Source organism: Oncorhynchus tshawytscha, linkage group LG20, assembly GCF_018296145.1.
Source record: "Oncorhynchus tshawytscha isolate Ot180627B linkage group LG20, Otsh_v2.0, whole genome shotgun sequence".
NCBI lineage: Eukaryota > Metazoa > Chordata > Actinopteri > Salmoniformes > Salmonidae > Oncorhynchus > Oncorhynchus tshawytscha.
This window is the reverse complement of record NC_056448.1, coordinates 45,223,671-45,247,273: the sequence shown is the minus strand read 5'-3', so window position 1 is coordinate 45,247,273 and position 23,603 is coordinate 45,223,671. Positions and strand designations below refer to the sequence as shown.

At 44.6% G+C, this 23,603-nt stretch overlaps 1 protein-coding gene across 1 annotated transcript in view; it reads right to left on the bottom strand.

Moving 5' to 3' along the window:
* The window catches only part of LOC112219892 (phospholipid-transporting ATPase IC-like), a 46,000-nt gene that overhangs the window by 6,662 nt on the left and 15,735 nt on the right, over nucleotides 1–23,603 (bottom strand). Inside the window, exons 2-20 of the mRNA XM_042302728.1 lie at nucleotides 21,329–21,509; nucleotides 20,305–20,402; nucleotides 16,536–16,649; nucleotides 15,211–15,309; nucleotides 14,617–14,678; nucleotides 13,995–14,067; nucleotides 13,717–13,787; nucleotides 13,053–13,135; nucleotides 11,967–12,125; nucleotides 11,761–11,849; nucleotides 9,897–10,087; nucleotides 9,245–9,453; nucleotides 8,478–8,521; nucleotides 8,023–8,179; nucleotides 7,532–7,720; nucleotides 7,130–7,242; nucleotides 6,713–6,877; nucleotides 1,066–1,177; nucleotides 572–647 (exon numbers count right to left, since the gene is read on the bottom strand). Coding sequence (XP_042158662.1) covers nucleotides 572–647; nucleotides 1,066–1,177; nucleotides 6,713–6,877; nucleotides 7,130–7,242; nucleotides 7,532–7,720; nucleotides 8,023–8,179; nucleotides 8,478–8,521; nucleotides 9,245–9,453; nucleotides 9,897–10,087; nucleotides 11,761–11,849; nucleotides 11,967–12,125; nucleotides 13,053–13,135; nucleotides 13,717–13,787; nucleotides 13,995–14,067; nucleotides 14,617–14,678; nucleotides 15,211–15,309; nucleotides 16,536–16,649; nucleotides 20,305–20,402; nucleotides 21,329–21,482 — 2,258 coding nt within the window. The 5' untranslated portion in view covers nucleotides 21,483–21,509. The remainder of the gene's footprint in view (nucleotides 1–571; nucleotides 648–1,065; nucleotides 1,178–6,712; nucleotides 6,878–7,129; nucleotides 7,243–7,531; nucleotides 7,721–8,022; nucleotides 8,180–8,477; nucleotides 8,522–9,244; nucleotides 9,454–9,896; nucleotides 10,088–11,760; nucleotides 11,850–11,966; nucleotides 12,126–13,052; nucleotides 13,136–13,716; nucleotides 13,788–13,994; nucleotides 14,068–14,616; nucleotides 14,679–15,210; nucleotides 15,310–16,535; nucleotides 16,650–20,304; nucleotides 20,403–21,328; nucleotides 21,510–23,603) is intronic.

Genomic DNA, 23,603 nt, shown 5'->3' with positions numbered 1-23,603 from the left:
GCAGTAGCCTAGCCTTGCCTTGCCTTCACAGCAGTAGCCTAGCCTTGCCTTGCCTTTACAGCAGTAGCCTAGCCTTGCCTTGCCTTTACAGCAGTAGCCTAGCCTTGCCTTGCCTTTACAGCAGTAGCCTAGCCTTGCCTTGCCTTTACAGCAGTAGCCTAGCCTTGCCTTGCCTTTACAGCAGTAGCCTAGCCTTGCCTTGCCTTTACAGCAGTAGCCTAGCCTTGCCTTGCCTTTACAGCAGTAGCCTAGCCTTGCCTTGCCTTTACAGCAGAGCCTAGCCTTGCCTTGCCTTTACAGCAGTAGCCTAGCCTTGCCTTGCCTTTACAGCAGTAGCCTAGCCTTGCCTAGCCTTGCCTTGCCTTTACAGCAGTAGCCTAGCCTTGCCTTGCCTTTACAGCAGTAGCCTAGCCTTTACAGCAGTAGCCTAGCCTTGCCTTGCCTTTACAGCAGTAGCCTAGCCTTTACAGCAGTAGCCTAGCCTTTACAGCTACACAGCTACACACGGATGACTCACATCAAGCACTGGGGCCCATACACCTACACTTCTCCTCTAATATCTTAAACCTACTTGATATCATCTCCATAGTGGATCTGCATGTCATCGGTAAGCAGCTCACAGGAATAGCCAATGTTCTCTGCCGTTTCTGCAGGGAGGAAAAATTTAAGAAAATGTTCATGTTAATGTCATCAATACACATTTAATCCATCAAGAGGCAAACTCTGTGAAGTAGCAGCTTAAGATGTTATCTCAGTCATTAAATCAACAGAAACACATTGTTGGGAGGTAAACATGGTTTTAAATCAACAGAAACACATTGTTGGGAGGTAAACATGGGCTGCAGCCCATGTGGAACCATATTTCTTATACTGTACAGAAGTGCACGACCATGGCCCTGGTTATAAGCAGTGTGTTAAATAGGGAACAGGGATGGAACCCGACTGTAAAGCCCAGTCCCCGGTTACATAGAGAGATGAACATTCCAGATGAAGGCTGGCCGCCATGTGAACACACCTTTCTTACCCTTCTCACCTCTCACCCTTCTCACCCCTCACATCTCTCACCTTTCTTATCTCCGGTGAGAACCCAGATCTTGATGTCAGCCTTTGCCAGCTTGGCGATGGTCGCAGGAACCCCATCCTGGAGCTTGTCCTCGATGGCAGTCGCTCCGATCATCTGCGAAAGGACATAAAAGTAAACCGGGTGACTTTTCAGAGCAGAACGTGGCGGCTTTAATAAAAGCAAGAGTCAGATTTCTTTGGTAACACAAGATAAAGGGTGTTAAACCCGGTGTCCTGATTACATTTACAAATCTGACCCTCATACCATCGTGGCCAATCATCCCCAGCTTCCAACTGGCTCGTTCAGCCCCACTCTCTACTGTAAATTCTGGTGGGCAGCTGCTATAGACCACCAAGTGCTAACAGTCAGTATCTGGATAATGTGTGTGAAATGCTTGATAATGTAATGTGATATCAACAGAGAAGTATATTTTCTGGGTGATTTTAAATATTGACTGGTTTTCATCAGGTTGCCCACTCAAGAGAAAGCTTCAAACTGTAACCAGTGCCTGCAACCTGGTTCAGGTTATCAATAAACCTACCAGGGTAGTTACAAACAGCACAGGAATTAAATCATCAACATGTATTGATCATATCTTTACTAATTCTGCAGAAATGTGCTTTAAAGCAGTATCTAAATCCATAGGATGTAGTGATCACAATATAGTAGCCATATCTAGGAAAACCAAAGTTCCAAAGGCTGGACCTAAAATAGTGTATAAGAGGTCAGGCTGGACCTAAAATAGTGTATAAGAGGTCATACAATAAGTTTTGTAGTGATTTATATGTTGTTGATGTGAAGAATATTTGTTGGTCCGTGGTGTGTAATGAGGAGCAACCAGACGCTGCTGGTGTGTAATGAGGAGCAATCAGACGCTGCTTGTCTGTGGTGTGTAATGAGGAGCAACCAGACGCTGCTTGTCTGTGGTGTGTAATGAGGAGCAACCAGACGCTGCTTGTCTGTGGTGTGTAATGAGGAGCAACCAGACGCTGCTGGTCTGTGGTGTGTAATGAGGAGCAACCAGACGCTGCTGGTCTGTGGTGTGTAATGAGGAGCAACCAGACGCTGCTGGTCTGTGGTGTGTAATGAGGAGCAACCAGACGCTGCTTGTCTGTGGTGTGTAATGAGGAGCAACCAGACGCTGCTGGTCTGTGGTGTGTAATGAGGAGCAACCAGACGCTGCTGGTCTGTGGTGTGTAATGAGGAGCAACCAGACGCTGCTGGTCTGTGGTTTGTAATGAGGAGCAACCAGACGCTGCTGGTCTGTGGTGTGTAATGAGGAGCAACCAGACGCTGCTGGTCTGTGGTGTGTAATGAGGACCAACCCGACGCTGCTGGTCTGTGGTTTGTAATGAGGACCAACCAGACGCTGCTGGTCTGTGGTTTGTAATGAGGAGCAACCAGACGCTGCTTGTCTGTGGTGTGTAATGAGGAGCAACCAGACGCTGCTGGTCTGTGGTGTGTAATGAGGAGCAACCAGACGCTGCTGGTCTGTGGTGTGTAATGAGGAGCAACCAGACGCTGCTGGTCTGTGGTGTGTAATGAGGAGCAACCAGACGCTGCTGGTCTGTGGTGTGTAATGAGGACCAACCAGACGCTGCTGGTCTGTGGTGTGTAATGAGGACCAACCAGACGCTGCTGGTCTGTGGTGTGTAATGAGGAGCAACCAGACGCTGCTTGTCTGTGGTGTGTAATGAGGAGCAACCAGACGCTGCTTGTCTGTGGTGTGTAATGAGGAGCAACCAGACGCTGCTTGTCTGTGGTGTGTAATGAGGAGCAACCAGACGCTGCTGGTCTGTGGTGTGTAATGAGGAGCAACCAGACGCTGCTGGTCTGTGGTGTGTAATGAGGAGCAACCAGACGCTGCTGGTCTGTGGTGTGTAATGAGGAGCAACCAGACGCTGCTGGTCTGTGGTGTGTAATGAGGAGCAACCAGACGCTGCTGGTCTGTGGTGTGTAATGAGGAGCAACCAGACGCTGCTGGTCTGTGGTGTGTAATGAGGAGCAACCAGACGCTGCTGGTCTGTGGTGTGTAATGAGGAGCAACCAGACGCTTGACACATTTATGAAACTACTTATTCCATTAAGACTGCACCCATTAAGAAAAGTACTGTAAAAACTGTTCAATCCCCTTGGTTTGATGAGGAATTGAACAGTTCATCACAAAACCCACTAACATTAACGACTTTTTCCATTGGAGATAAATAAAAAATAAACTTAGGAATGACATGCCGGCAACCAAACACTGACACTATTACATCCAGATATATCGGGACAAAATTATAAAAAGACAAGAATTGTATTTTGAATTCCATGAAGCCAGTGTGGAAAAAATGAAAAGCCACCGGGGTCTGACAATCTGGACGGAAATTTACTGAGGATAATAGTGGACCATATTGGCTCTCCTATTTTCCACGTCTTCAATCTAAGCCGACTAGAAAACGTGTGCCCTCAGGCCTGGAGGGAAGCTAGTCTTTCCGCTAACCTAAGAACAGTAAAGCCCCCTTTACTGGCTCAAATAGCCAACCAATCAGCCTGTTACCAACCCTTAGTAAACAAATTCAGCACGCTTACAGGGAAGGACACTCAACAAGCACAGCACTTACACAAATGCCTGATGATTGGCTGAGAGAAATTGATGATAAAAGGATTGTGGGGGCTGTTTTGTTAGACTTCAGTGCAACTTCTGACATTATCAAATCAGTCTGCTGCTGGAAAAACATGTGCTATGGCTTTACAGCCCCTGCTATATCATGGATAAAGAGTTATTTGTCTAACAGAACACAGAGGATTCTTTAATAAAGTCCCCCCTTATCTCAGCTCACTGGTCACCATAGCAGCACCCACTCGTATCACGCGCTCCAGCAGTTACATCTCACTTGTCTCCCCCAAAGCCAATTCCTCCTTTGGTCGCCTTTCTTTCCAGTTCTCTGCTGCCAATGACTGGAAGGAACTGCAAAAATCTCTGAAACTGGAAACACTTATCTCCCTCACTAGCTTTAAGCACCGGCTGTCAGAGCAGCTCACAGATCACTGCACCTGTACATAGCCCATCTGTAAACAACCCATTCAACTACCTCATCCGCATACTGTATTTATCTTGCTCCTTTGCACCCCAGTATCTCTACTTGCACATTCATCTCCTGCACATCTACCATTCCAGTGTTTAATTGTTATATTGTAATTACTTGGCCACCATGGCCTATTTACTGCCTTAACTCCCTTATCTTACCTCATTTGCACTCACTGTATATGGACTTGTTTTCTTTTTTTCTACTGTATTATTGACTGTATGTTTGTTTTACTCCATGTGTAACTCTGTGTTGTTGTATGTGTCGAACTGCTTTGCTTTATCGTGGCCAGGTCGCAATTATAAATGAGAACTTGTTATCAACTAGCCTACCTGGTTAAATACAGGTGTTCTCAACTAGCTTACCTGGTTAAATACATTTTTTTTTTTAAATAGAAGCCTCTCAAACATAATCCAGGTAGAATCAGGAATTCCCCAGGGTAGCCATTTAGGACCCTTGCTTTTTACTAACGACATGCCACTGACTTTGAGTAAAGCCAGTGTGTCTATGTATGTGGATGATTCAACACTCCACACTTCAGCTACTACAGCGACTGAAATGACTGCAACTCTTAACAAAGACCTGCGGTTAGTTTCAGAATGGGTGGGAAGGAATAAGTTTGTCCTAAATATTTCCAAAACTAAAAGCATTCTATTTGGGATAAATCACTCAGTAAGCCCTAAACCACGTCTCGTAATGAGTAACGTGGAAATTGAGTAAGTTGAGGTGACTAAACTGCTTGGAGTAACTCTGGATTGTAAACTGTCATGGTCAAAACATATTGATAGAACAGTAGCTAGGATGGGATAAATCTGTTCCTAAAAAAGCGCTGCTCTGCCTTCTTAACACTATCAACAAGGCAGGTCCTACAGGCCTAGTTTCTACCTTCATAACAACACTATCAACAAGGCAGGTCCTACAGGCCCTAGTTTCTACCTTCTTAACAACACTATCAACAAGGCAGGTCCTATAGGCCCTAGTTTAGTCGCACCTTGACTACTGTTCAGTCGTGTGGTCAGGTGCCACAAAAAAGGACTTAGTAAAATTGCATTTGGCTCAGAACAGGGCAGCACGACTGGCCCTTGGATGCACACAGAGAGCAAACATTAATAACAACAATAATATTAATGTCAATCTCTCCTGGCTCCAAGTGGAAGAGAGACATACTTCATCACTACTTGTTTTTTGTAAGAGGTGTTGACAAGCAGAATGTACCTAGCTGTCCATTTAAAACACTAGCACACAGCTCGGACACCCACGCATACCCCACAAGTGGCCGTGATTAGGAGTTCCGATAGGGCAGCACACAATTGGCCCAGCGTCATCCGGGTTTGGCCGGGGTATGCAATCAATGTAAATAACGATTTGTTCTTAACTGACTTTACTAGTTAACTTAAAAAGGTAAAATAAAAATAAAAAAACAAGACATGCCACAAGAGGTCTCTTCTTCGCAGTCCTCAAGTCCAGAACAGACAATAGGAGGCATACAGTACTACATAGAGCCGTGACTACATGGAACTCTATTCCACAGTACTACATAGAGCCATGACTACATGGAACTCTATTCCACAGTACTACATAGAGCCATGACTACATGGAACTCTATTCCACAGTACTACATAGAGCCATGACTACATGGAACTCTATTCCACAGTACTACATAGAGTCATGACTACATGGAACTCTTTTCCACAGTACTACATAGAGCCATGACTACATGTAACTCTATTCCACATCAGGTAACTGATGCAGCAGTAGAATCAGATTGAATAAACAGGTAAAAATACACCTGATGGAACAACGGGGACTGTGAAGAGACACACACAAAAGGTTCAGACACATGAATATGCACACATTGTGATAGTTGTAGTGGAGATGTGGTGGTGTATGGATGTTATATGATGGACTGTTTGATCTTTAGTTCATTCACTACAAACATAGTTCACTTTTTTAATCTGTTGTTGTTTATGTAATGAGGATGGTTTGGTGTGTTTGGACCCCAGGAAGAGTAGCTGCTGCCTTGGTAAGAACTAATGGGGATCCATAATAAACCCCAGGAAGAGTAGCTGCTGCCTTGGTAAGAACTAATGGGGATCCATAATAAACCCCAGGAAGAGTAGCTGCTGCCTTGGTAAGAACTAATGGGGATCCATAATAAACCCCAGGAGGAGTAGCTGTTGCCTTGGTAAGAACTAATGGGGATCCATAATAAACCCCAGGAAGAGTAGCTGCTGCCTTGGTAAGAACTAATGGGGATCCATAATAAACCCCAGGAAGAGTAGCTGCTGCCTTGGTAAGAACTAATGGGGATCCATAATAAACCCCAGGAAGAGTAGCTGCTGCCTTGGTAAGAACTAATGGGGATCTGTAATAAACACAAATACAAACTATTCCCCAGGTCAGTGCTGTAAATGAGAATGTGTTCAGACAACTTACCTGGTAAAATAACAGTTTTTTTTTTAAAAACGTTTACGTAAAGACTGATGGCATCTTATAACTTAACAATCCTGACCAAAATGCCAGCCCTCTACATTGTAGAAGTGACTTGATTGATTGAAGTATTTAGAGTGTGTCCTACCATGAAGTTGTTCTCAATCTGTTCATACACTTGATCTAGAGCAGCCTCCCTGTTGCCCATAGCAACACTGGCATCCTTGTGCTTCTTAGCCCAGGCGTCAAACTCCTGCTTACTGATATCCTTATAACACAAACACAGGGTCCGGAGAGTCTGGTTGGCAAAGATCTACAATGGAAGAGAATGATGCACCAATGAAAAAACATGCATCGTCTATTTTGTGAGAAACTATTTGAGCTCAGAGTTCATGAGTTCAGAGTTCAACAACACGTCAAACTAAGGCCACTGCAACTCCACATAGGCTCAAAGTCGTACAGCAGAGGTCTCATACTATGACGTCAGAATGTGGCCCCTGGGCAAAAGGAGTTTGGCACACCTGCCATATTAAAAAACACCCCAGAACAGATATTGTTGACTCACATCCAGAGCAGTCTGGGTCACTTCCTTGTGTCTGGAGTTGGGAGAGAGGCGTTCATAGATGACCGTGTCTGCTCCTTTACAGTACAAACGGATCCGGCCATCGGGGAACCTCACTGTGAGAGTGAGTGAGTGAGTGAGTGAGAGAGAGAGAGAGAGAAAACAGCACATTAGGGAGATGGTCACAGTAAAAGGGCTAATTTTGCAAAATTTCAGCTTTCCCAAAGTTCCCCAAAAAACCTGGCTAGCTAGAGGATAAAACAGGGAGGTTCCCAGGGAGGGAATAAAACAGGGAGGGAATTCTCCAACTAGGAATTCCAACAAACCTGGGAACTCCAAAAATATCCAGAGTTTTACAACCCTACATAAGTCCCAGGGATTACAGACTTAAAAACTGTCACTCACAGATGATGGACATGCGTTTGCGGTCGCTGTTAAAGTCGAGCAGGGCCAACACCTCGTAGGTCATCTCCTGGTCCATCTCGCTGATGGTGATGGTGTCCTGGGTACGGGACAGGAACACAAAACCGAAGTTCCTGGCAGCAGTCACCAGAGCTCCCTCGTCAGGAGAGGCTGCCTGGTACACCAACTCATCTGAGGATTGAGGACAACAGACGCACATCAACTCTGGGGTCAGAGGTTATGTTACACCTGTATTAAGACTACCAGTTTATGTATGTCCCTGTTAAATAAATATTGGGCCGGTTCCCCCAGACACAGATAAAGATCGATCCTGGTCTAAGAAAGATTTTCAATAAATTCTCCATTGAGCATGTTTTTCCCCGTTAAGGACCAGGCTTTTTCGGTGTCCGGGATACCAGCCCATTATGTATAAATCGGTGACGTCTGAACTTTGACCTCTAGCATCACTAGAATGCAGGTTGACGAATGCTCACCTTCTTTCTGCTCCACCATGACAGTGTGACACAGAGACAGCAACTTGAAGAACTCCAGCGTTTCTTTGTCCTTCTTGGACCGGATGCAGGCCACCAGGGAATGATCAAGGTACTCAAACTTGCTGTCTGCATACTTGTTCCAGCTGAAATCCACTGGCTGTGAAGTACCGAGGGGAAGAAATGACCATCAAGACGATGCTACAGATACTCGGAAGGCCAGTTTCCTGGACCCAGATTAAACCTAGGTCCTGAACTAACAACACTTTCAAATGGGGAATCTCCATTGAACACACTTTTTAGTCTGGGACTATGCTTGATCCGAGTCCAGGAAACTGACCCTGAATAGTTTTATTTTAATGTAATCTCTCGCAACAGATGTTGAAATGAAAAGCGTTTTGAAAAGCAGAAACAGTCATGTTACACTGTGACAATCGGAATAGAATGGTGAACCTCACCTTTCCACGATTCAGAGTCACTCCCTCGGCAGTGGTGGGGTCACCTGACAAATGAAAAGTATTGGTTCGTTGTTATACTTTGTCGTGTACGTCATGACACAGGCATCTTCACAAATGCAGTGGACCAGAATGTCCATCCAAGCCAGGATATAAGTTTAGCATGATCCACTGCAGTACCCATTATGCTCTGTACAACCTATCAATTTGTATCTTCCTAAAGATGTTCTGCTCTTCTCCTTATCAATTTTTTTATTTTACCTTTATTCAACTAGGCAAGTCAGTTATGAACACATTCTTATTTTCAATGACGGCCTAGGAACAGTGGGTTAACTGCCTTGTTCTGTCCCTGAACGACAGATTTGTACCTTGTCAGCTCGGGGATTTGAACTTGCAACCTTCCGGTTACTAGTCCAACGCTCTAACCACTAGGCTACCCTGCCGCCCCTACACTCTAACCACTAGGCTACCCTGCCGCCCCTACACTCTAACCACTAGGCTACCCTGCCGCCCCTACACTCTAACCACTAGGCTACCCTGCCGCCCCTACACTCTAACCACTAGGCTACCCTAAACCACTAGGCTACCCTGCCGCCCCTACACCAAACCACTAGGCTACCCTGCCGCCCCTACACTCTAACCACTAGGCTACCCTGCCGCCCCTACACTCTAACCTCTAGGCTACCCTACCGCCTCTACACTCTAACCACTAGGCTACCCTGCCGCCCCATCAATACATGGTGTCAGAAGCGAAAGGACATTTGTCTAACCAAAGGTGCGTCCGGCGATGGTGCACTTCTTGAAGGCCATGATGTTCTGCGTGAGGGTACCGGTCTTGTCAGAGAAGACGTACTCGATCTGACCCAGTTGTTCGTTGAGGGTGGTGGTACGGGCCTTGGCTGGCGTGTCTTTCTCCTGGTAGTACATCTGAAGGTCCCAGTTGATGAACTTCGACTGGCCCAAACGAATCACTTCCACACTGGACAGGAAGTAGAGGAAATAACATCATGACAGTCAGGTTAGGAGAAATTATCCAGGTTGACTTTTTTTCCCCATCAGAAACACAATGTCTACGTGTTAGAATAGGATAACTAGAACATTAAAACAGCTGTAATAAAGTCTAATAAAGTATGTGGAAGTAGAAGGTAGAGATAGTAAATACAGACTTCAAGTCTTAGATCAAGAGATTCATTGTTCTACTTCTCCATCAGGTTAGTCTCTGCTAACAGACAAAAACAAAGCTGGCCCAGAGGAGAGATTCTGGGTTGCTGACATTAGCCTCAGGTAAACTGACGTCTGTGTGTTAGGATAATTGGAACTTGGATATATGACCATTGCTAATCCTGAAACAACCATCTCTTCTGAGATGGAGGGTAATAGAGGGTACAAGTGCGAGCTAGCCTGGGTTTTGTGACGACTCACCTGACGTAGAGGGAGATGGGAACCATGGTGTTGAGCACGATGATGTACCCCCAGAAGCTGAGGAAACCTCTGTAAGAAGCAGTCTGATCCTTGCCGTCTTTCAGATACCAGGCCTTGCTGCCTACTTCCTCGTACCAGAAGGTGTTTCCGATGGCCAGGCCAGCACACACCAGGATCAGGATGACAAAGATCTGGCGGACGGAGGAAGGGATGATTTTTTGGATGGAGTTCTTCCACTGTCTCTCTATTCTCACAAGCCATCATCAAGCATATGTCCAAAGCCTTCAGAGAGAGTATTCACACCCCCTTGACTGACACCACTATTTTTTTTTATTGTGTTAAAACAGCCCGAATAAAAACATTTATTCAATTGAGATTGTGTCTCTGGCCTACATACAATACCCGACATAATGTTGTGGAATTATGCTTTTGGAAATGTTAACAAATTAATTAAAAATATAAAGCTGAAATGTCTTGAGTCAATGAGTATTTTGAAGCCTTTGTAATGGCAAGCCTTCGCTTTACAAGTTACACAACAAGTTGGACTCACTGTGTGCGCAATAATAATGTTCAACATTTTTCAATGACTGCCTCATCTCTGTAACACACACATATACAGATAATTGTAAGGTCCCTCAGTCCAGCAGTGAATTGCAAACACAAGGTTTTTCCAATGCCTTGCAAAGGACACCTATTGGTAGATGGGTAAACATAAATAAAGGAGACATTGAATATCCCTTTGAACATGGTGAAGTTATTAATTACACTTTGGATGGTGTATTAATACACCCAGTCACTACAAAGATACAGGTGCCCTTCCCAACTCAGTTGCCGGAGAGGAAGGAAACCACTCAGGGATTTCACCATGAGGCCAATGGTGCTTTTAAAACAGTTATAGAGTTTAATGGCTGTGATAGGAGAACACAGAGAATGGATCAACAAAATTATAGTTCCTCCACAATAGTAACCTAAATGACAGAGTGAAAAGAGGAAAGCCTGTACAGAATACAAATATTCCAGAAACATGCATCCTGCTTGCATCAAGGCACTAAAGTAATACTGCAATACAAAGTGTTATGTTTGGGGCAAATCCAACAACATCACTGAGTACCACTCTTCTTATCTTCAAGCATGGTGGTGGCTTGTCATGGGTAAGCTTGTCATCAGCAAGGATTAGGGAGCTTTTTAGGGTCGAAAGAAACGGAAGAGTTAAGTACAGGAAAAATCCTAGAGGAAAACTTGGTTCAGTCTGCTTTCCACCAGACACTGTGAGACAAATTCACCTTCCAGCAGGACAATAACCTAAAACAGAAGGCCACCTATACACTGGAGTTGCTTATCAAGAAGAAAGTGAATATTCCGGAGTGGCCGAGTTACAGTTTGGACTTAAACCTACTTGAAAATCTATGGCAAGACCTGAAAATGTATTCTAGCAATGATCAACAACCAACTTGGCAGAGCTTGAAGAATAAAACAATAAAAATGGGTTCATATTGCACAATCCAGGTGTGAAAAGCTCTTAGAGACTCACCAAGAAGACTCACAGCTGTAATCGCTGCCAAAGATGATTCTAACATGTATTGACTCAGAGGTATAAATACTTAAGGAAAATTTGATATCTGTATTTAAATTTTCAATATATTTGTAAAAAAAAAAAAAAAAAATTCACTTTGTCATTATGGGCTATTGTGTGTAGATGGGTGAGCAATTAAATGAATCCATTTTGAATTCAGGCTGTGACAACAAAATGTAGAATAAGTCATGGAGTATGAATGCTTTCTGAAGGCACTGTAGATGGCTGTTAACAGCCTTAATTTCATACAAGCTGAAATATTGCAAGGGGATGATTGAGTGTACCACTTACACTATACACCATGTAGTTCATCAGCTCATCGATTTTAGTCCTCTTGAACCTGGTCTTGCCCCCATTCCTCATGATTTTAGTGTCAGCGCCTACAGCAGAACGGTGAACAAACAGAAGAGTAAAGGGTTTGGATGAGATGAAGTCCAAGGTAGCAATATGACCGTGGTCGTTGGTGTGTTCGTTGGTTCCGAAAAGTGTGTTCTTACCTGCGAAGATGACCAGTCCGTGACACTCGTCAGTGTTTCTGATCCTACATCCTCTCAGCATCATATTGTCCAGATCCAGAGGGAATCGGTCTTTCCTCCAACACATGGTCCCCGTGAACTTATCCAGACGGTTGTTAGGCTCCTCACACACTATCATGGCTGTACGGAGAAACAAGACAACATTGACAACACACTATCCTGGCTGTACGGAGAAACAAGACAACACACTATCCTGGCTGTACGAAGAAACAAGACAACAGTGACAACACACTATCCTGGCTGTACGAAGAAACAAGACAACACACTATCCTGGCTGTAGGAAGAAAGACAACACACTATCCTGGCTGTACAAAGAAACAAGACAACACACTATCCTGGCTGTACGAAGAAACAAGACAACAGTGACAACACACTATCCTGGCTGTAGGGAGAAACAAGACAACACACTCTCCTGGCTGTTTGAGGGGGAGCAAGGGAAGCAAGTGAAGTGACCACACTATCCTGGCTGTATAAGGGAACAGAGACCACACTATCCTGGCTGTATAAGGGAACAGAGACCACACTATCCTGGCTGTATAAGGGAACAGTGACCACACTATCCTGGCTGTATAAGGGAACAGAGACCACACTATCCTGGCTGTATAAGGGAACAGAGACCACACTATCCTGGCTGTATAAGGGAACAGAGACCACACTATCCTGGCTGTATAAGGGAACAGAGACCACACTATCCTGGGCGGAACAGTATCAGAACTTGTTATGATGAGGTGTTGCAAGTCCTTTCTACTCATTCTATGGCTCACACCATCATAGCTGGGGTGGTGGTGAAGGAAACCGTGACCAGGCAGAGTCTAGCTAGCTGCACAGCTAGACAGGATATATTTGACAAACAATAACTGCCATCCTGGGTGCCCCATAGTTTACAACTGCAAATACATCTGGAAGACACTAAAAGAGAAAAGTGGACCCACTTTCTCTCCCACAGTGTCTCTCCCACTCTCAGGATTCCCCTCTCATCTGTACACGCTCTCTAAAATAATATATTCCACATGTGTTTTCTCTAGTTACAGTACAGCAGTATGTTACCGTCAAACTGTGCCAGCTGGCCCTCCTCCTGCAGTCTCTCGTCTGTCACTTTCAGACCCATCTTGAACTTCAGGTTGGTTTCCCTGCAAAATCAATAACGTACTTTCATTTTCCAGTGGACTTCTACAGTATGCTGGGAACATCTATCTTAGTCCCAGATCTGGTCTCTCTTATTTGGCATGCTAGCACAAACACACTGGCACTCAGGCTAGGGAGCATCTGTACATTTAAAAGAAACTAAACCATGTTAGCCTTTTGATAGTATTGTTTGATTAACAAAAAAGGTTATCAATCTAAAAATCAACAGGCTTAAAACAGACTGACTACAACAAGTCTCAGCAAAACCTTGTTTTAATCCAACTACAGCTCTTAAAAATGTTTGTGTTTACACAAAGGCAAATTCTGTTAATGTAATTTCTCCTGTTATCAAGGAACAGTTGTTGACAACCCCATTATGAAATGTCAGATTACACAACAAGGTTTGAAGACCTGGACTGTGTCCCAAATGGCAACATATGCCCTAGATAGTGCACTACTTTTGACCAGGGCCCAATAGGGCTCAAAGTGCACTGCTTTTGACTAGGGCACATAGAATATATAAGAAATAGGATGCCATTTGGGACAGGAAGGCCAATACATTTACTTGTATTAGAGAACATCTTACCCATCGAGCTCGGCGGTTTCAACATAACAAAGACTGTTGGGGTTTGAACTGGACAACAACAGAATGTCGGCCTAAAATTAAAAATAAAATAAAAAATGATCAAATAATTTTTTGGGGGGAACTGAATTATAAAATGGCTGGTTGGTTTCAATTCAATCAAATGAATAATACATTATGAAATGTCAATTCAGAACCTTCAGAATTGTTCGGAAGTATATATATTTTTTATTTATTTTATTTTAAAAGGAACCGAGTCGAAGAACAAATAAATGACATACCGGGATGTGACCATTTTTCTTCAAACGAACCACATCACCGACATGGATGTTCATCCACTTCGACTCTTGAAACCTGGGTTTGGAAAAAGTTTCAGTCATTTCCCCCCCCCATTCTTTATCATGTTCAAAACATGAAGTTCCTCTTGTTGATGCATAGCACAGAGAATACAATAAACAAGGTAAGAGACAAAAGGTACACTGTTGCACTATGGAGAACCAGAACACAATACTGTTCTAGTTTCTATGTTCACACCATAGACTTAGATAGACGACTCCTCTTTGCATCTGTCCCATTATGGTGTCAGAGGTTCTTCTTTTACTACTTCTATGAGTTGGTAAACAAACAGAAAGGGTGCATACTGCCACCTGGAGGCTGTTTGAACAGGTATAAAGCCAAGGATGGCGATTTACTGCCACCTGCAGTTGTAGAATGTTTGCGGCATAAGTTTAATTCATTGGCTGATCCCTCCTGGTGACCTGGATGGAATCATGTGATCCTTCCTTAACCTATAGATTGTCCCACCCAGTCGACTACTTCAAAATGGTGGAAGCCCTCAATGGCACTGCAGGGTCAATTCCAAGTACATATCTATCCATGGCTATGGTTCATCGTCCTCATTACCTGCCATCCAGGAGGACATCACACTTCCTGTTGTTGATCTCCTTGTCCATTCGGTGGCGGGCCTGTTAGACGGGGAGGGAAAACACCAGCCAGGGTTCAGAATTACACTAATGGACCACAGTGAGCTCTTCACAACAAAATGTAGTGTACTGCACATGACAATGGGGGGGGAGAGAGATACATAAATAACAAAAGAGGCCTTTCTTAGTTGCAGGTGGTCTGCAAATTATTTGATAAAAATATATTTTCTCTTAAAAAGAATAAATTGGGACAATAATGGAGGTTATAAACAATTGTAAATTAATTTATACAATGAAAAGTGTTGAATAAATATCCATTTGTAATGAAAGTCCTTTAATCTGTTACATTCACTGAGAACATTGTTTCTAAATTTGACCGCTAAAATATTTTATGTTAAAGAATTCCGCGACTCCGCGAAAGCTGGTACTCAAGAGGTTTTGACGTTGATTTGGTGGTCCCCGGAAAGGAAATTTCGGGAACTACTGATCTATAGGACACCACGTTTCGGCGCCAAGACTTTGGGAGAAGAGTGAAGAATTGATGTAGCCAGCGAGAAGTGGATGAGTCACGCACCAGATCGTCCACTAGGTCTTTGATGGCTGTGATTCCCAGCACCAGAACTAAAGGCACCAAGGTCGTGTACCAAGGCAACGTGGTGATCTCAGGAATAATCTGATGAGAGAGGAATAATCACAAGGGTGTATTATTAATATCAGAGTCTGAATGTTAAAGTAACAATCTAATGTCTAATCCAATCTGGTGATCCCAAGAAAAATAATACATTAAAAAGGAAATAAAAACATTGTTACAAATTAATATCACAGAAACTATTACGTCATCATTCAATCAAACATGTTCAGAGGATTCAAGGCAGCAGTGATCACAGGAATAATCTGATGATGGGGGAAGAAAGGAAAGTACAACCATTTCTAGTCTATTGTTCCATCCTGACCTGTGAACCCGGTGCCAGGATGAAATGACTAAGGGGCCAGTTGAAATCGGTGGTGGGGGGGGGGGGTCAGTATTTCACACTCAGTCTCTTCTCCTATGTCCTGCTGGACTACTGTACTGTCGTACTGCTGAAAATGTGTACTTTACGTAACATTTCCGTCGGCTTTGGAGCTCGTGTGTCAGTGCCACTGTAACTGTGCACAAATGACGTCTCACCTGTCTTTCCCCTCGCTTTCTACGGGAACCCGAAGGAGTCATACCTGACCGCCTTCGTGGCTTTGCATTCCCTCCCAACACACAGAGACCGCTCTGTCCATTGTGCTAACACAGCGCAGATACAGATTATTTTAGTGCCAACCTGTCACTCAATTTTAACTTTTTTTAATATATACACACATAAAAGTAGAACTATGTGGGTGAAAGTCTGAACTGGGGGGGGGGCTAAAAACAATTTAGCCCCCCCCATGGAGCCGGGCCCGGGTTTCTGCTGTCCAATAACGCTTCATCACTCACTGCTCAGGCCAGGGCCGGCCATTATATGTTATATGATGATGTGTCAGTATTTACATCGCATTTTACATTTATGTAAATTCATTTAAAACTGCTCGCAATAGAACAAGCCAATCGCAGTCATCCAATCCATAGTGTAGTATAAGTTGGGAAGTCTCACAGAAGACTCTTTGCTGTTAGTGGAACCCCACAGTCTACCGCTGAAGATGCTTGTAAATCAGTAAGTATGTAACACAGGATGTAACACAGGATGTAACACAGGAAGTAACACAGGAAGTAACACAGGATGTAACACAGGATGTAACACAGGATGTAACACAGGATGTAACACAGGATGTAACACAGGATGTAACACAGGATGTAACACAGGATGTAACACAGGATGTAACACAGGATGTAACACAGGATGTAACACAGGATGTCTTCAGCAGACTGACCTGTAAGATGAGCAGGGCCAGGAAGTAAAGGTTGGCAACTCGTTTGAACTGCTCTAACAGATTCAGTGGGATGAACGTCAAGGCGTTATATTTGTACGTCTTGATTCCATTCCCCTACAAACAATACAAGGAGGACAAGTTCACAAACATGGTCAAAAACAAGGCAACAGTAAACATGACAACCCCCCTCCAAGAATGATGCAGCGCCTCCCTGCCCCCTCCAACCCGCCCCCCTCTCGGGCCAATTAAGATATCACATGACTAACAAATTTCAGTTATTATGTATGAACACAGATTATCCATTATATTGACCAAACACTCGAGTGGCCACTCGAACAATGAAAACAAAATATATATTTAAAAAAATGGAAGGCAGTTGGTTTCTTAAACTAAACCACTCCATGTCTGTGTCAAATGGCATGACCTGACATTTGGCAATGATAAGGAAGGGCAAAGAGTGTTACTCGACACACTCAGAGTCTCTCTGTCTCTCTCCTTCCCAACACCTTCTCAGTCAAACTAAATGGAGCTTTCAGTGCTGCTGGTAGGCCGAGGATCATTTACATAAACAAACTGCAGCCACAGTATTGAGAGAAGGAAGCAAATGATCCGACAAAACAAAATGTGTGTCCACTCCAGTCCCAATTGGCCTCCCATTCCCTATATAGTGCACTACTTTTGACCAGGGCCCATAACTGGTTTAGTGTTTCAAGGGGAATAGGGTGCCATTTTGGATGTAACCCTGCATCTACAACACCTAAGTAATAGGTTGGGGAGTAGGACTAAGACTTTTCATCTGGACTATTTCATTGTTAACATGATGCTAGGGTACGAAAAGGGTACGAAAATAAAACATTAGCCAGGCTAAGTACCATTAAACGGATAGGAGTGGTCTTAGGAGTGGTCTTAGGAGTGGTGCTTAAAGAGACGATTATTTTATTTTTCTCCCTTATCCAATTTATCCAGTCAGATTAACTCGTGGATCCCATGATAGCTTTTTGACGATCGACACTTGGGAGTGTGCATGGGAGTGTGGGAACACGAGACTATTCTAAATGGATGACTAGTAGAGATTATTATTATTTATTTATTTTTTTAAATACACATTTTAGATATCAGGAAATTATTTTAACGACATAAAATCGCAATATTATTTTTGACAATTTCAAATGTTCTTCCTTCAAAGCTTGTTCTCTTTTTAAATAGTGAGCCAACATGAAAGCTTTTTGACGAGCTTTTTAAATAGTGAGCCAACATGTTAGCTTGTTCTCTTTTTAAATAGTGAGCCAACATGTTAGCTTGTTCTCTTTTTAAATAGTGAGCCAACATGAAAGCTTTTTGACGAGCTTTTTAAATAGTGAGCCAACATGTTAGCTTGTTCTCTTTTTAAATAGTGAGCCAACATGTTAGCTTGTTCTCTTTTTAAATAGTGAGCCAACATGTTAGCTTGTTCTCTTTTTAAATAGTGAGCCAACATGTTAGCTTGTTCTCTTTTTAAATAGTGAGCCAACATGTTAGCTTGTTCTCTTTTTAAATAGTGAGCCAACATGATAGCTTTTTGACGAGCTTTTTAAATAGTGAGCCAACATGATAGCTTTTTGACGAGCTTTTTAAATAGTGAGCCAACATGATAGCTTTATGACGAGCTTTTTAAATAGTGAGCCAACATGTTTTCAGAATTTTCTCCTGGATCTCGTCTCTCTGCTGCAGACATATGGTGAGCAATATGTTCGGAACATTGAATCGTAATATCGATTTGCAATACACATCGCATCACAATACACGTCGCATCACAATACACGTCGCATCACAATACACGTCGCATCACAATACACGTCGCATCACAATACACGTCGCATCACAATACACGTCGCATCACAATACACGTCGCATCACAATACACGTCGCAATCACGTCGCACAATACACGTCGCATCACAATACACGTCGCATCACAATACACGTCGCATCACAATACACGTCGCATCACAATACACGTCGCATCACAATACACGTCGCATCACAATACACATCGCATCGGCACCTGCATACTGTGATAATATCGTAATGTCCCTGGTGACTAACAAGTAAATGAACCCAAAATAAAAGGAAGTTGGATCACTCCAGGACAGGTAATAAACTGGTAATCAAATGGCTTCCCGGACTATTTGCATTGTGTCCAGCCACCACCTCAAACCCCGCCAACCCCTCCTCCCCCCGCCAACCCCTCAAACCCCCCCGCCAACCCCTCCTCCTCCCCGCCACCCCTCAAACCTCAAACCACATTGACTCTGTACCAGTACCGGTACCCCCTGTATATAGCCTCCACATGGACTCAGTACTGGTACCCCCTGTATATAGCCTCCACATGGACTCAGTACCGGTACCACCTGTATATAGCCTCCACATGGACTCAGTACCGGTACCACCTGTATATAGCCTCCACATGGACTCAGTACCGGTAACCCCCTGTATATAGCCTCCACATGGACTCAGTACCGGTACCACCTGTATATAGCCTCCACATGGACTCAGTACCGGTACCCCCTGTATATAGCCTCCACATGGACTCAGTACCGGTACCCCCTGTATATAGCCTCCACATGGACTCAGTACCGGTACCCCCTGTATATAGCCTCCACATGGACTCAGTACCGGTACCCCTGTATATAGCCTCCACATTGACTCTGTACCGGTACCACCTGTATATAGCCTCCACATTGACTCTGTACCGTAACACCCTGTATATAGCCTCCACATTGACTCAGTACCGGTACCACCTGTATATAGCCTCCACATGGACTCAGTACCGGTACCACCTGTATATAGCCTCCACATGGACTCAGTACCGGTACCACCTGTATAAAGCCTCGCTACTGTTATTGTATTTCTTTACTTATCTATTGTTCACCTAATACCCATTTTTTACTTAAAAATTGCACTGTTGGATCAGGGCTTGTAAAGGAAGAATTTCACTCTAAGGTTGTTGTTGTATTTGGCACATGTGACAAATAAAGTTTGATTTGACCACAGACTAACCAGGAGTCCTGTCCTGGTACAGTCTGCCCAGTCACTGATAAATAACGAGTTATTGTCAACCCAAAGTCTGTGTATTTGAAGAAGCTGTACTAAAAAAGAACCTTAACTTTGAATATGGTCCAGGCAGTACAGGAAATGGCCAGCCTATGAGACACACGTATCAGCAGAGCGAAGAGGAAGTAGAATTAACTCACCGTCCGTGATGCACTGTATCCGATACGGCGTCAACAATGACGACAATGGAATGAAAAAAAGTAGTGATCCAAAAGGATGAAATCTTAACGTTAAACAACACCATTGCATAGGTAGATTTTATTTAGCCTGTCCACAAATGTAAAACCACCAAAGCACATGACAGGGCTTGGTTTCTGTCTTAGTTTCTACCTTTAAAAAGGTTGTGTTGCCCTACCTACCAGCAGCTGTCATTACTCCGACACAACCTGCTGTTGCCAGTAAATATTTAGATAGAAAAAGATGAGATGAGGGTTTGTCTGAACTTCTCCAACACTTCTTTTTCCATTGGCCTAATGAACACGACTCATGTCTGAACTTCTCCAATAAGCAACACTTGTTTTTCCATTGGCCTAATGAACACGACTCATGTCTGAACTTCTCCAATAAGCAACACTTGTTTTTCCATTGGCCTAATGAACACGGCCCATGTCTGAATCAGCAGTTCAGGGTGGAATAATATGATTTCTAAAGGTGGAACCAGGAGAGAGGTGACTTACTGCGTACTTGCTCTTCTTGAGACACAAAAGGTATTTTTTCTGAAACTCTGGCAGGTTACAGAAGGCTCTGTCGTTCGCTTTGACACTCCAACCAGACTCTGGAAACAGACCAACAGACAGTCAGACTCTGGAAACAGACACTCTGGAAACAGACCAACAGACAGTCAGACTCTGGAAACAGGCACTCTGGAAACCCAGGCAGCCAGGCACTCTGGAAACCCAGGCAGCCAGGCACTCTGGAAACCCAGGCAGCCAGGCACTCTGGAAACCCAGGCAGGCCAGGCACTCTGGAAACCCAGGCAGCCAGGCACTCTGGAAACCCAGGCAGCCAGGCACTCTGGAAACCCAGGCAGCCAGGCACTCTGGAAACCCAGGCAGCCAGGCACTCTGGAAACCCAGGCAGCCAGGCACTCTGGAAACCCAGGCAGCCAGGCACTCTGGAAACCCAGGCAGCCAGGCACTCTGGAAACCCAGGCAGCCAGGCACTCTGGAAACCCAGGCAGCCAGGCACTCTGGAAACCCAGGCAGCCAGGCACTCTGGAAACCCAGGCAGCCAGACACTCTGGAAACCCAGGCAGCCAGGCACTCTGGAAACCCAGGCAGCCAGACACTCTGGAAACCCAGGCAGCCAGACACTCTGGAAACCCAGGCAGCCAGACACTCTGGAAACCCAGGCAGCCAGACACTCTGGAAACCCAGGCAGCCAGACACTCTGGAAACCCAGGCAGCCAGACACTCTGGAAACCCAGGCAGCCAGACACTCTGGAAACCCAGGCAGCCAGACACTCTGGAAACCCAGGCAGCCAGACACTCTGGAAACCCAGGCAGCCAGACTCTAGAAACAGACAGCCAGAGAGTTAGAGAGAATATGCTTGAATGGTGAAACTGGTACATTTCTAAACAAATCAAAAGCTAGCACCTCATCGGTGTGTTCTCAGATTGTCTAATGGAAGAGGTGTTTGTGTGGTTGTGTGTGTGTGTGTGTTCTGCAGCTATTCTCTAGTGTCTGCTCCCAGGCTCTCACCGGTGCTCTTGATCTCTTCAGGCTGTGGTCCCCCTGGGGGCCCCTCTTCGTCTGAGCCAGGGTCCAACTCATCATCCGTCTCGTCGTCACTGTACGGCATGACCTCATCGTCAGGGCCCAGTGACCCCTGGGAGTCTGATCGCTCCCGACTCATGGTAATGAGACGTCTGAAGGTCGCTCACTGGGGGGGGGGGGAGAGAGATTCTTTTTACCATTGTTTAATTTCCCTTTAACAGTCTTTGGAAAAACAGAGACTAATGTGCTGTCTAATTGTGGTGAGAGAGAGAATCTAATGTCATGTGGATTTGGTCAACGAAGGAGTAGGAAAAGCCACCAGTGTTATCTACAAGCACCAGTTGTCGGCCATATAGCCAATAACAGTCATTGTCAGCCGGCTACTTTGAGTTCATAAATTAACTGCATCTCAGAAACAGCATGCCTCCTGGGCTTTACACACACACACACACACACACACACACACACACGACAGTGTCTAGGGTTTACAGAGAATGGTGCGACAAACAAAACAACATCCAGTCAGCGACAGTCCTCTGGGTAAAAACAGCTCGTTGATGAGAGGTGGAAGGAGAAGGGCAAGAACGGTGTACGCTAACAGGCCCGCCTACAGACAGACAAATAACAGCACAGTGCACCAGTGGTGTGCAGTACGGCATCTCGTCTGTCCTTATCACGGATGTGCTATTGCAGCAGGCGACCACACCGGGTTCCACTCCTATCAGCTAAAAACAAGAAGTGGCTCCTAGTGGGCACGCGATCACCAACACTGGACAATTGTAGTTGAAAAAATAAATTGCACAGTCCAACGAATCCCAGTTCCTGTTGCGTCATGCTGATGGCAGAGTCAAGATTTGGGCGTAAACAGCAGGAGTCCGTGGCCCCATCCTGCCTGGTGTCAACGGTACAGGCTGGTGGTGGTGTAATGGTGTAGGGAATGTTCTCAGGGCACACGTTAGGTCCCTTGATTCCAATTGAGCAACGTTAACATACCCCGAAGAATTCAGGGTGTTCTGGAGTCCGGACCTTGTACTAGACGGGTGTATCTAATAAGTTAACTCAGGGTTAGCCTTTTGGCACCAAGGTCTTTTAACCACTTGCTTTTAGACAAGGAGTTATTTGGCGTTGCCCGGCCCGGGGCTTAAACCAGCAACCTTCCAGCTGCTGGTCTGGTTCTCCAACCTTTTTTTCTCAACCCTGGTCTTGGGTAGCCAAAGGGGTACACCTTCCTTTTGTCCTGACACTACAAAGCGGATTCAGATTATCAACGTATCAAGCTTTGACGATTTAAATCAGATGTGGTGTGCTTCATCAAATACTCAAATGTGCACCACTTTGTGTCTCATGACCAGGAAACACTGCTCTAAGCTAGACTACTACAGGACCAGGACCAGGAAACACTCCTCTAAACTAGACTACTACAGGACCAGGAAACACTCCTCTAAACTAGACTACTAAGGACAGGACCAGGAAACACTCCTCTAAACTAGACTACTACAGGACCAGGAAACACTCCTCTAAACTAGACTACTACAGGACCAGGAAACACTCCTCTAAACTAGACTACTACAGGACCAGGAGAAACACTGCTCTAAACTAGACTACTACAGGACCAGGATCAGGAAACACTCATCTAAGCTAGACTACTACAGGACCAGGAAACACTGCTCTAAACTAGACTACTACAGGACCAGGATCAGGAAACACTCCTCTAAGCTAGACTACAACAGGACCAGGATCAGGATCAGGAAACACTCCTCTAAGCTAGACTACTACAGGACCAATGACCAGGAGACACTGCTCTAAACTAGACTACTACAGGACCAGGATCAGGAAACACTCCTCTAAACTAGACTACAACAGGACCAGGAAACACTCAAACTAGACTACTACAGGAAACACTCCTCTAAGCTAGACTACAACAGGACCAGGATCAGGAAACACTCCTCTAAGCTAGACTACAACAGGACCAGGAAACACTCCTCTAAGCTAGACAACTACAGGACCAATGACCAGGAAACACTCCTCTAAACTAGACTACAACAGGACCAGGACCAGGAAACACTCCTCTAAACTAGACTACTACAGGACCAGGAAACACTACTCTAAACTAGACTACTACAGGACCAGGAAACACTACTCTAAACTAGACTACTACAGGACCAGGACCAGGAAACACTACTCTAAACTAGACTACTACAGGACCAGGATCAGGAAACACTACTCTAAACTAGACTACTACAGGACCAGGATCAGGAAA